This window comes from Nothoprocta perdicaria, unplaced genomic scaffold, assembly GCF_003342845.1.
Source record: "Nothoprocta perdicaria isolate Ctin4 unplaced genomic scaffold, notPer1 scaffold_71, whole genome shotgun sequence".
In the NCBI taxonomy this organism is placed as follows: Eukaryota; Metazoa; Chordata; class Aves; order Tinamiformes; family Tinamidae; genus Nothoprocta; species Nothoprocta perdicaria.
Genome location: NW_020455988.1, coordinates 3,153,123 through 3,165,425, shown reverse-complemented (window position 1 = coordinate 3,165,425; position 12,303 = coordinate 3,153,123). Strand labels below are relative to the sequence as shown.

Genomic DNA, 12,303 nt, shown 5'->3' with positions numbered 1-12,303 from the left:
AAGTGAAARGGCCAGAACGGAGCTAACAGTACAGATTTGCAAACATTTGTGCAGATGATTGTTTTTTAATCAATTTGACTTCTGAATTTATGGCCACTATGTTTTTGCTCCTCCATTTCACAGCAGCAAATTAAGCTCCATTTCTGAAGGGAATCTTAGATTTAATCATTTCACTTCAACTTGACTGTATGATTTTTGCACCAAAACAAATTAACTCTAAATGGATTGTTTATAAGGGGTAACAAGCAAGGCAGTTGTAAGGAATACAGTCTGTAGCATCCACTGTCTTTGCAATAGGGATGCATTTAAGCAGCTGCTGCTAGAAAAACATCAGCTCTGCCAAAATGTCAGATGCTAATGTCTAATGCAGCTCAATTAAGCTGCAAGACACAATCACTTTGTTCTAGCAGGGATCCAAGTTTCCATCCCTATCTGGAAGCGACAGAAGCATTTAGGGAAGGAATAGATCAAAAATCACGAGTAACATGCAGCCTTACATGTTCACCTTCTTCCGCAATCCCCATTCTTAAGAGACAAGTGACTCGGTCCACTGCGAGTCCCGTGTAAAGCATGCAAAGGAGCTGCAGCCATGGCAGTTTCAAGCAGCAGTACCGTTAGAGGGCCAATCTAATTCGCTTCAGTTATGAGGCAGTATGTTTCTATCTATTATTATGTTTACTAGTACTTTAAGATGCAGATTCTCTAATTTTAATAACCTATTCAACAGTGATGTGCTAAGGCAAAAAATTATAACAGCAGCAAACTGCACTCAAAATTGATGCAGTCATGCAGACACTGAGAAAAGGCATTTTTCCTCAGAAAAAGATAGCAAATACATTAGACTACATGAAAAAAACTGAGCATTCAGTCATAGAAAGCTGCCTTGCACAGGCATGTAAAATCAACAGACTGAGGCTTGCTTTCAACAAGGCGGCAAGTGTGTATACTGCAATTGATGCTTCATTTCCTCTTCTTCCACCATTTTTAAATTATCTGTAGTGCTGAAATCATTTTATTTGTGTACATGAGACCCAGAATTGATGTTTAAGGTGGAGATAAGCACAAGTTTCAACCTAACGTTCAGCTCTCCACTACCAAAGCTACGTTTCCTATGAGGAACAGGAATTAATTGCTGGCGATTTATTCTGGTAGTATTTCTGAACTAGATATTACTGCAACTCAGTGGTCTCACTAGTCCACACTGGAAACTTATACCAGCCTAACGCAGAAACGTAAACTGATGCAAGTRCACCAGAAATACTGAAACCTCAGTCACTTCCTGACTCCAATGAACAAAATATTACCAAGATCTGACAGCAGCTAGCCATAGGGTTAAAATTGTTTCAAAAGATACCCCTACATGTCTCAAATACAGAGCAAAGAACACAATCCTGTAACCAGCAGACATGAACTACTCATCATGAAGTTTAGGAATTTGATCATTCAAATGCTTCCTCTGATATGCAAAAGTAAATATTTTAGCTGTAACAGTACCTTGAAAATTCAACAGTCTCCTCAACAGTCATCACGGCACATTAGGTTTGGAGTATTAATTAAATTACTGAAGGGTGAAATAGAGAAGTTTTAACTAAAATTGCTTTTACTGAAATATTATTTCAGACAAAGTTTGATGCTTTGCTAATACAGCTAGACCTTGCAGTACTGGTAGGCCGTATTAAGCAACCTTGTTTATTTTCCATAATGGAATGCTGTCTTGAAATAAAAAACTAAAAGAATATATAAAAAAAGCAAACACACGCAGAAAAAATAATTTACCTCTCTAATTGCATCAGATCACTTAACTGAGTACTACAGTTGGACCTAATTTTAGATGTTTCTGCCTTTATACCATAATGCAAGCAAGAGCACTTTTATTAGMTTGCCTTAGCATTGATCACTTGAGCTAGAAGGTCCTGCTGCTTACCAAGTTTTAGCTCAGGCAGCACTAGGATCTTCTTGACACTATTTTATGCTACTAAGCAAAAGAAACTGGGTGAAAGAAAAATGCGCATGGAGTATGATTACCCCAGAGCCCCTCCTATTCCATGGAGCAATTTCCCTGAGCATCTGAAAGCCTCAGAGGCCGTACAGGCCAGAAGGGACAAAACAGTCCAGAATCAGCCCATACTGTTAGGAAAAGGCTTTACCTCTACAGACTTTTTGTGGTCTTGTAATGCACCAAGGGCTTCTTAATCCCAGAGCTGTGTATGGTTGTTTCCATCCAGGCCACGTACATGGCTATGACACCCTCATACTTACTAACCCATCAGCTTAGAGTCTATTTGCAAGCTGCCAGTGTCCTCACTACAAGCAAAGGAATTAAAGTTGCATCTCCACACCATCGTGCCATCCAACTAGCCTCTGCCCTCATCCTGTCAAATTACAATACAATAAAACTGAAACTAGGTAGATCATTCCCCAACACAAACACGATGAGTTTATATTCCTATAGGAAATACACATGCCCTAATTTAAATTAGGCAACATAATGGAAACAGCAAGAAAGGCTCTGCAAACAACAGTTTGCTTGGCATCTACAATATCTGTCAACACAACAGCTACCAAGCTAGGACTAATGGAGAAACTCAATATGGCCAAGAAAGACATGCAGAGACTGACATCATCATATCCCTTTCTTTCATAGAACTTGCTCCACAGGCACATCTAGCTTTCATTCGGCCTTCATCTACTGCTCACCTATCATTTCGTTCTCTGGATTCACCTGACAATATCTATTTGAGAACTTGGAATCATGTTTTCTACCATTCACCTCTGATATTTCACCCTGCGTGTGCAGGACGGTTGGACTAGACGACCTCTGGAGGTCCCTTCCAACCTTAAACATTCGATGATTCTGGGTAAGAAAGAGCCTATACAATAAACCCACATGATGTGAGCCTGGCCATCCTAATCCTGGCATTTCTAACAGYGCTTCAAAGTGTTACTTCAATAAAGACTGGAGATAGGGAGGTTCAGAGCTACACTTCCTCAGCCTTAAATATACACAAATGAGTCATTTGTCCATGTGCCATTACAGTGCTATGTACATAAAATAGGTCAGGAAATCCTAAAGCTGTCCTATCAACATCTTTCATCTCAATGTTGAACAGCTGCAGTCTAATGGTAAGTCAGCCTCATTAAACCCACGACCTTGAAACAAATAACACATGCCTGGAGGAAAGGAGGGTGTAGAGGAAGCGAGGGGATAACCTTCCCATGGAAGGCAGCAGCAGGCTATTCCTCTTCCCTCTGCCTGCTCCCTGGGCTTGGAGCYGTTGTAGATATTCCCATAATGTTGCTGGCAGGCTGAGAGCAGCACGCAAACCCATCACTCCTAGCACCCTTCTTTACCCACACGGGGACGTGGATGGACCTGCAACCCTGCGCCAGCTCCTTGCTGCTCCAGGCACAAGATTCAGGTCTCTACTGACAGCCTCTCCCACCACAGCTCTCACTCTGAGACCATGTAAACATCTCCAAGTGCTGCACTGCAAACTAAGGAGTGTGCACCCACGGCAGCAGGAAAAACTTTTCATGTTCCTGGCCTAATGCACCATGCTCTACAACAGCTAGAGTCCTCTCTCTCTCTCTTTGATGAGCAGCAGCTCATTAACCAGCTGCAGGCATACAGTTCTGACAGATAAATGAATTTGCCACAAACAATCCCAGACTAATCAGTAATGAYAGTCCCTCTTCACCAGGTCTCTTTGCCCTAAAATATATTTTCCTTCCTTTTGTATCAGTATTTGTTTATTCTTCTATATGCTTGAAAAAGCATGTGTTCTACTCCATTTTCCTGACTGTATTCCTTACAATTTCACCAGATCACAGTCAAATTCTCTTTATCCAGTCATCTGCTGTCCTACTACTAATACAGGGCAAATTGCAAGGCCCACAAAACGAGGGGCCTCACAAGCTTTTCCAGTCTCCTTTCAGATTTTCTCTTCTTTTGATGATCACTTTCATTACTGCAGCTTTCATGTTTCTTCACACAGAACATTAGCAGTTCTCAGCTACCCCACAAACAAGTATTAGCAGTCCACCTTTAGCTTAAAAGGGAGTAACTATCAGTCACTCTGAAGAATACCGCAATACTGCAGTCACTGTATGCAAATACTTTCAAAAGCAAGAACAAAGGGAGACACTGGAAAAAAAAAAAAAAATCAAAAACTTAAATATACCAGTGATCTGCAGTGAGCATAAACTTCAGGAGATGAATCACCAAAACTCAGCTCAGAAACTTTCAAAAGCATTTAAGAAAAACAAATTGGGAGGGAGGAAGGGAAGGAGGGGGGAGAAAATGTCAGATATTAACTTATGAAAAGTAATTGGGTAGACCTATCTGCTGTATGGATCACTGCATTAAGAAAAAAAAATAGAAAGGCAGAACTTCTGCACATTTTATTGCTCAGTTAGGGACTCAGCGATACTCTAGAACTTTCTCCATTTAATGTCCCGAAGAGCCTGTATTCCTCCTTTCAAGGAAACAGCCTGTAGGACTATTCTATTATCAGCCTATTGAGAGAAGGCCTTTATTCATCGTGTTTGCTTTATTCATCCGTAAGATGCAGCATGATTGACACCTTTTTCCAGAGCAAGATAAAGACAGCATGACAAGCTATCATTACATAAGAGACACCCATTCCCTCCCCAGGCCAACCTAGAATCTCCTGGTTGAATGCCACTTAGAGAATTACAAGCTCTAATAGCCCTTAAAACACTCTAGTTCAGATACTACCCCTATGCAGTTTGGGAGGAGTTGGAAAAATCAAGTCCTCACTTCTTCTCTACAGTTTCTGGTCTATGATCTCTACTGCCACTGCTCGTCATAAAGACCAGTAATCTTTCTTCTGCAATAGGAGAGCCTATTTCTTGGATTCTTGTCAGGGCCTCCCAGAAACAAAGCGACAAAAGAAAATGCCTCCTTGAAACAAGCTTTATGGTTAGGGTTCATCATTTGCGCGGGGTGGAACCAGCAGTCTTTCACCCAACAACTAACTTGGTATGGTACAGATAAGCTTCCTGCCAAAAATATATCCATCTTTCATAAGAGCGGGAAAAAAATAAAAGGGGAAAGGGTCATATTAGAGCAAGCAAATACATTTCTGGGTTCAGAATGCAGTCTGAGGCAGGAGACAATTAGAGAAGGAAGTACAAAGCAGAAGGCATTTCCTGAGGATTAATGAGTGGGTGGTAATGTTTGATAGTCAAGGGCAAAATGGGTTCTGCAACCAGCACAATTCATTAATCCCCCAGGCAACACAAACTGGGATTCTGCTTTTTTCACTCTACATGTTATTTTCCTTAACATTTAATTAAAATTTCTGTTTACTGTAACATCGTTCTTCCTGCAGAGCCAAACTATGACTGTACATCGGAACTGTACTACTACAGTAAAGGACATCTACAACCTTATGGAATTAGTATTTAGTACAAAAGGCCAGACACTCAAGATGAAGAAAATTCTAGCACTCTTTCACTGTAGACTAAAACTGCTATCTTAAATTAGAAACTAAAATGCTTCAGCAGAAATGCTCGCTTCCTTAACTTACAAGCTGCTTAGCCACCTCTGTTATCATAATGGTAACAGACAAAGACTCAAGTACCCGAGGTCAAACGAGAGTGAGATTTCCTTTTAGCTCCTTAGGAAACCCCACACATTGCACAACACATCCCAAACCAGCACCCATCCCCTCCAACAGCTTAACTCCATGCTAACCTGTGACCGGTGCATCAATGTCCAGCAAGTTTTTTTCCTGGCGTAGAATTGAAGCTCCCTCTGTTACTATTCTCAAAGCAACGCTCTCTTCCAGCCTCCCTTCTTTCATTAGGTGTGCCTTTAAGATATCCACTCGGGGCTTTCCATCGTTATCAAAAACCTCCTTGGCTGTGAGCCGGTGGCTTGGAGGAAACGGGACAGCTGAGGAGAGAAAAAAACAGGAATATCCAATCACTTCTCTACAATGACAATCTCTATTACTGATAATCATGTATTTCAAAAGTCATCTCTGCTGCCAGAGAATATTAGCATTTTATATACTCTGTCATAAACTTCTGGCTTATATTGCACAAAGATACTACTAAAGTACACACACATTCTTAAGTTTAAGTTATTCATGCAAATGAGAGCTGCAATTTTATATTTATTTAAAATTCAAAGACTTCAATCATGTTTACAGTGGAAACAAACAGCAGCATAAAGGACATGGCCACATCTGGGAGGGAAAAGACCACCACTTAAACTGCTCTAGTAGCATTAGAGAACCTCAACACAATGTTGTGCCATAAAACAGACGGAGAACAAATGCAACATTAAATTTCTGTGCATGGGCATGCATAGAAATATTCCAGTTAAAATGCTAAACTCCARGAAAGGTGTCTCTAATGACTTAAGAGAAAGGTAGAGGATTCCTTTTTGCGTAAAAAACAATTCTTTACACAAGAGACATTCAAAAAGCACCCAGGCATGCCAAAGGGCAATACAAGCCCACAACGAGCAAGAGCACAGCAGCAGATGCATCAGCCTGGGATTTAAAAGAAATTAATAAATCAGAGGGTTGCCCTGGCAACATGCCACKACTAGCAGGCTGCCCTCACATAAAGCCTCAGCCTTCCAGCAAATTGAAGATGCTCAGGCTCTCCTGGAGCCAGCTGGAGCGAACAGTCAGAGGTGATGCTGTCAGCTCCCAGGCAGAGGCTGCAGCCTTATCCCAGCTTAACCCCTTTTCCCTCACAGTTCCATTGGAGTTGCTTTAGGCACCGCCTGCCTCGCAGTCGCTGGGTAGTTATCCTGAGCCACTGCAGGAGACCAGATTAGACACAAGTCCAGCCAGGAAGGGAGCATCCCGCACAGCTGAATCTGCTGCCAACACCCAGCCCCACCAAAAGCTCTGCCTCCTGCTAAGAATCCTCTGCTGTGCTGGGAGAAAAACTAAGCCCTTAGCCACCACATCAGGGTTCGTTATTTTTAGTTTTCTTTACATTTACCCATCCATGTACTTTTAAAACAACCCATGAATCACACACATCATTTAAAATCCAACCCAAGAGCTCTTTGCTTCCCCTTTGAGTAGACATCTGAGCAGATGCCCAGCTTCACTTTAAAAAAAATACGTGGAAAATAGTGTAAACCAACTGCTTCAGAAAATGCTTGCGGTGGGGATGTGGRGGGGGGAATATTCCCTTCTTTATGATATCCTGGCTTCAATAGTGTTCTGAGGATTGCTGGGAATTAAGGACTAGGGGGCTCTGGGATATGCTGAAAACAAACCTGATTGCTTTCATATTTAAAAATGAAACCAAAGGGGGAGAAGGGGACAGCGATCAAGTCTCTGGCATTCCACTGGGCTGGGCTTCCTCCCAAAGGGTTATTCTGGATGAAGGACATCCATGACAGTCCCATCCAGCCCCCTCCTCCCAATATCTCCCAAAATACACAAAACATAATTTGCAGAGCCCCTCCACAGACCTGTGCCGAGGTTCTCACTCAAGCTACAAGAACATATACACTGTTTTACATTAGTTTGTGTTTTAAGCAGTAATTGTACAATAGGAGTGAGACCTGAAGAGGAAAAGCAGGCAAGCAGAGCAAGCCCAAAAGCTCTCAGACACTGGTAGCTCGCGGGAGCAGAGAAGCACAGCACACTGCAGTACTGCAAGAGCTCTGCAGGCACAWTGCTAACAAGCACGTACCAGTAGCTAATTAAAGCAAAAAAGATACTGTTCCAGTAGCAGATAATTAATGATTAATTAGCAAAAACATGAGCAATTGAATCAAAGAAAGCACAAATTGCATCTTCCATTATGAGAGTATTAATTTTGTATACACACACAAAGAGCTTTTACAGAAGATCAACATAAGAAATGGTCATGGAGAAGTCTGTTAAATAGAGTTCATTACTAGAATCACCAACAAATGCCAGGATCAATCAAAATCCTGTTATAAATATAATAAGCATTTAATTTCCCCATTGCTTTATATGGCAACATCTCTATCTGAAGACACAGGCAACTTCCATCTTCTCCATACCATCCTGCCTGCAGGGAAGGGACAAGAGCTCAAGGGGTGATAGCAGGAGAGAGGCCAAGTTGGCTCAAGCTACTAGCACCTTTCCCCTCTACAGGAAAAAAAAAGTGGGCATTTTGGATAAAAGATGGGAATCTGTAGTAAAGAAGAGTCATGGGTCATCCCTCAGAATAGAGCCTTGGGTGGAAGCAAAGGGACAGGGATAAACTGGTGTGCAAATACTTCATGTATTTTCAAGTAGCTTTGTGACAAATGCCACCAATACAAGAGCACTACACAAGAATATCACTCACTAGCAACTCCCTGTAAAACTAAAACTGGTCTCTACTTTCATTCACAATTGTTTAAAACCTTTGCAAGGAAATAAACCCCCATCTTTGTATTATCATTAAAGAAAACCACTCAGGGTGTTAAAAACTATCATTAGGGTCTGCCAATGCAAGCCACACAGACCACAACAACAAATAAAAACACTCAAAGATTTTAATCCTTTACTATATCCTGTTAGCAGCATCCTCCTGAGAGCCAAAAACACAACAAAACACTCTAGTGGTTTTTACTACCTTCTGCTGCTTTCTTGTGCTTTCAGGTCTCTTGAGCATGTTCCAACAAATGGACAAAAAGATCAGTCTGCTATTTTATTGTTCTTGCAGGCTGTCAAAACCCACCTTACTGCCGGCACAGCCTTGTAAAGGTCAGCCACATTAGTGCATTCTCTCTCCAATATTAAGCAGTCTCTCTAGGACAAATAAACAAGCCATGAAGAGACGGGCTTAATGGAATTGAACGTGTGTGTGTGTGTGTGTGTGTGTGTGTGTGTGTATAAATAAAATATAAGCATGTAACAAAATATTATTTTGTTTATATATTATTCAAGCCATATACTGTTAATACTCTCAAAGTGCCCCTAGAGACTGAGAAATATTCAGAGAAAGAAAATGGCATCTTTCATCAATATTCCAGCTCCTCACGCTCTAACTCCCCTAAMAACACTTGATGAAACGATGACCACATCATTTCATAACAGGCAACACAATGTACTTTTATTAAAAGTAAATAAAAGCTTTGCTCATCACTTATAGGGAAAATGCACTAATAGTTACTATCGTTTCAGTATTGGCTTTTTTTTGCATTTTTTTTCCCCAAAAGTAATTTGCAAATCTGCATCTCAAGAAACACTTGTAGGACAACAACAGCTAGACCTCAGCTTCTTTAAAAAAAGCTAAAGCCAGGCCATTCTGTAGCTCCAATTTCTACATCTATTTATTCACAATATTCATACAAGATATGTAACATTTTTATCCACGACCTCAGAAACTCCAGCAAACGTGTCTTTTTTTGCGCAAGGGCTACCACATAAGCACTCTTAGCAGGATGGCTTCTGCAAAGGTGAAGTAGGCATTGCACAACTTGGTTTAACACCTCATATCTTCCTGGGGGTTCCTCCTCTACAGCACTACTACTAACATCACGAATTCAAACATCAGAAGGTCATTATTTACCACTTCATCAGAGCAGTAGATTTCTGAATCATGCTATGCATGACTACAGGTACAAGCTAGTATATAAACTTTTTCTTCTAATGCCAATTCTGGACACACTCGCTCCTGTGTTATCCTAAGATTTCAAGATTGTTACTATCTTATTTATATTTTATTTTTAAGAGCACTCCATGCTCTTGACACACAGGAACTAGAGAACAAGTTACCCTCATCTACAGCTGCTTAGGGGTGCACATTAAGACTTTACAGAATGTGTGAGGAACRGCAGTACATGAAAAGAAGAACCCAAATACCTGCCATAGCACATAAAAATATGGACCAAAATATGGACATTTTTCTGTTGATGTTTCACAATCATTTCTACCTAGAAGCAGCTGTAAATTATATATATAYACACATACAAAAAGAATATCAGAATCCTTGTTGAAAAACAGGCTGGTTCTAAGAAGCCGTGTACAAGCTCCTAAGGCCTTATGTTCAGTTATCCATATATTTCATTGGCTACAGTTTATTTGTACTTCGAAAAAATCTTATCCAAAGCAATACCTAGGGTAATGTTTGCAAAACCTAGTCTATATTCTATAGTCTACTATTTCTTTATATCACAAGAGAAATAAAAAGAATGACATGAAAGAGGCAACATACATACAAGACGAAATACCCTAAGAGCCAAGGAGAAATTAAAAGTTAAAAAGGAGATGGGGAAGAGGAACATTTTAGAAATGCCAAAAAACAAACAACCAAAAGGCTTCATAATACAGAAACACATTTGTTTGTTTCAAATAAAAACTTGCATTATTGACTGTGGTTATTTTCTAACACCTTTCCCAAAGTATTTTTGGCCAACTACAAGCAAACAAATAACAGTAGTCTTACAGAGCACAAAGACACATGCCTCTCTGAAAACACTAGGAAACAAGTATGAGTTTTTTTTGACATTTATTATCCTCTCCTGTATAATTTAGGGGTAAAAAGGCAACTATAAAAGAGAGGAAAAAATAAGTTTAAGAGGAACCATTACCAACTAGGTCCAGCACACATGGCTAGAAGTGGAAAAAGTGATTGTAGCTTCCTGGCCTCATCAGAAAAGTTTGTTTTTCTACTTCATGTGTTACACCCAAGTTTTCCCACAGGCCTCCAACATGACATTGCTAAGTTTTGTTTTTATTAGCTTTTGGAACAAAGAACGGTAATTATCCACAGTTCAAAKTCCTTTATAGGAACAACTCATTTGGAGGAAACCAAGTTAGAAAAAAGAATATATACATTATATATATTATATATAATATATATATAATATATATTATATTTTATATATATTCTATATATATAAACACACAATGGAAAATAGCAAAGATCATCTGAGGCTTGGATGAGCAATTCATGCACGCTCCTCCATCTCCCAAAATATTTTAGCGATGGGTAATCTCTTATCTGTTGCTAGACATAACTAGTTCTTAACTGGAAATAACTATGAAGGGATTGCATGTGGATAACTACAGACTTTAAAACTGCTGGAAAAAAAATATAGAGGGTGTTAGGATCAAAATGAACTACAGGTGTCAAGGCAGACTATGGAACTTTCTCATCTGACTTTCTGGTCATAGCCCTGTTTCAGTGGACAATAATCCCTTGAAAAGATTCATGTAAAATTGTAATATTCTAAAAATCAGCATTCTTTGACATTCAACCACCACCATCTTGCCCAAAGAACTTGCAGCATCAAGACAAGGGGATGGGGACGGGAACTCTAATAGATGCCAGTGTTCTACTTGCTGCTGGTTCCAAGTTCTGCCAGTACTGACCAGAAGATTTACAAGTAGCAGGCCTGAAGAGTTTAAATTTTAGTTTATTAAAGAACAACATCAAAAATTTAGCTGAGCCTACAAATTTGAGGGCATGAAGAGCATTTAAAAAGTACTTTTAATGCCTGAACTATCCCATATGTGCTATATCAAAAAAACCCCAGTGATCTGTAAATGTTAACATGCTTAATTACTTTGCTACTCATGAGCAATGCAGGCAGTACCAGATTTTCACCAATATTTCCTAAATTAGTCAGATAGGGCCAAAGTTGTAAACATTAAAGAATAAAGTCTTACAAATAAAAATATGTGCTCAGATTAAGTGCAAAAGAAGCCAAATTAATTTACAAAATAGCTGGGAAACACTAGCTTATGCAGTTTTGTCAAGTATATTCCCAAATGGCTTTGCTTTTCCAGTAGCCTTTTCACCCATGACAAAAGCTTTAAGTCAGCATGTTTCTGCATAACCGAATCCACACTGACTCATACTGCAAGACACTGTATAATGAACTGGCCTCCAGGTTCTGTGCAGGTTAGCGTGCAAAACAGCGTTCCCAAAACTAGAATGCAGTGGAGTTGCAGGTCAGCCATAACTACCAGTTAGTGACCATAACTTGGGCAGCAACGTCCAAAAGCTTTTGGATTTCTAAGAAAACAAACTTGTGCCAGGTTATACTTCTACCCGACCTCAGGCCTGTCCTTTGTTTAGAGGACCCGAAAAAGCACTACCATAAAAAAGCGTCAATCATTTTTACTTGTTTTTTTTTCTGTGCAATTTAGCAACTAGACTCTAACAGGCTTCAAAAACGGTTTGGCTTTATCTAGGTTAGGCTTTAGGGATGCATGTATCAGATTACACTAGGTTGTATTCTTAAAAGAAAAAGGAGTTTTTGCTGTAAACTCTCAAATAGAATTTTCAAAGACTGATATCATCCAAAATGGAACTTTAATCAAGTCCGCATATGGTAAA

At 39.8% G+C, this 12,303-nt stretch overlaps 1 protein-coding gene across 2 annotated transcripts in view; it reads right to left on the bottom strand.

Moving 5' to 3' along the window:
- Positions 1 to 12,303, bottom strand: part of PPP3CA (protein phosphatase 3 catalytic subunit alpha) — a 158,080-nt gene that overhangs the window by 86,932 nt on the left and 58,845 nt on the right. For both annotated transcript variants that reach the window (XM_026050887.1, XM_026050888.1), the window contains exon 2: positions 5,720 to 5,920. In XM_026050887.1, the coding sequence (XP_025906672.1) occupies positions 5,720 to 5,920 (201 nt within the window). The remainder of the gene's footprint in view (positions 1 to 5,719; positions 5,921 to 12,303) is intronic.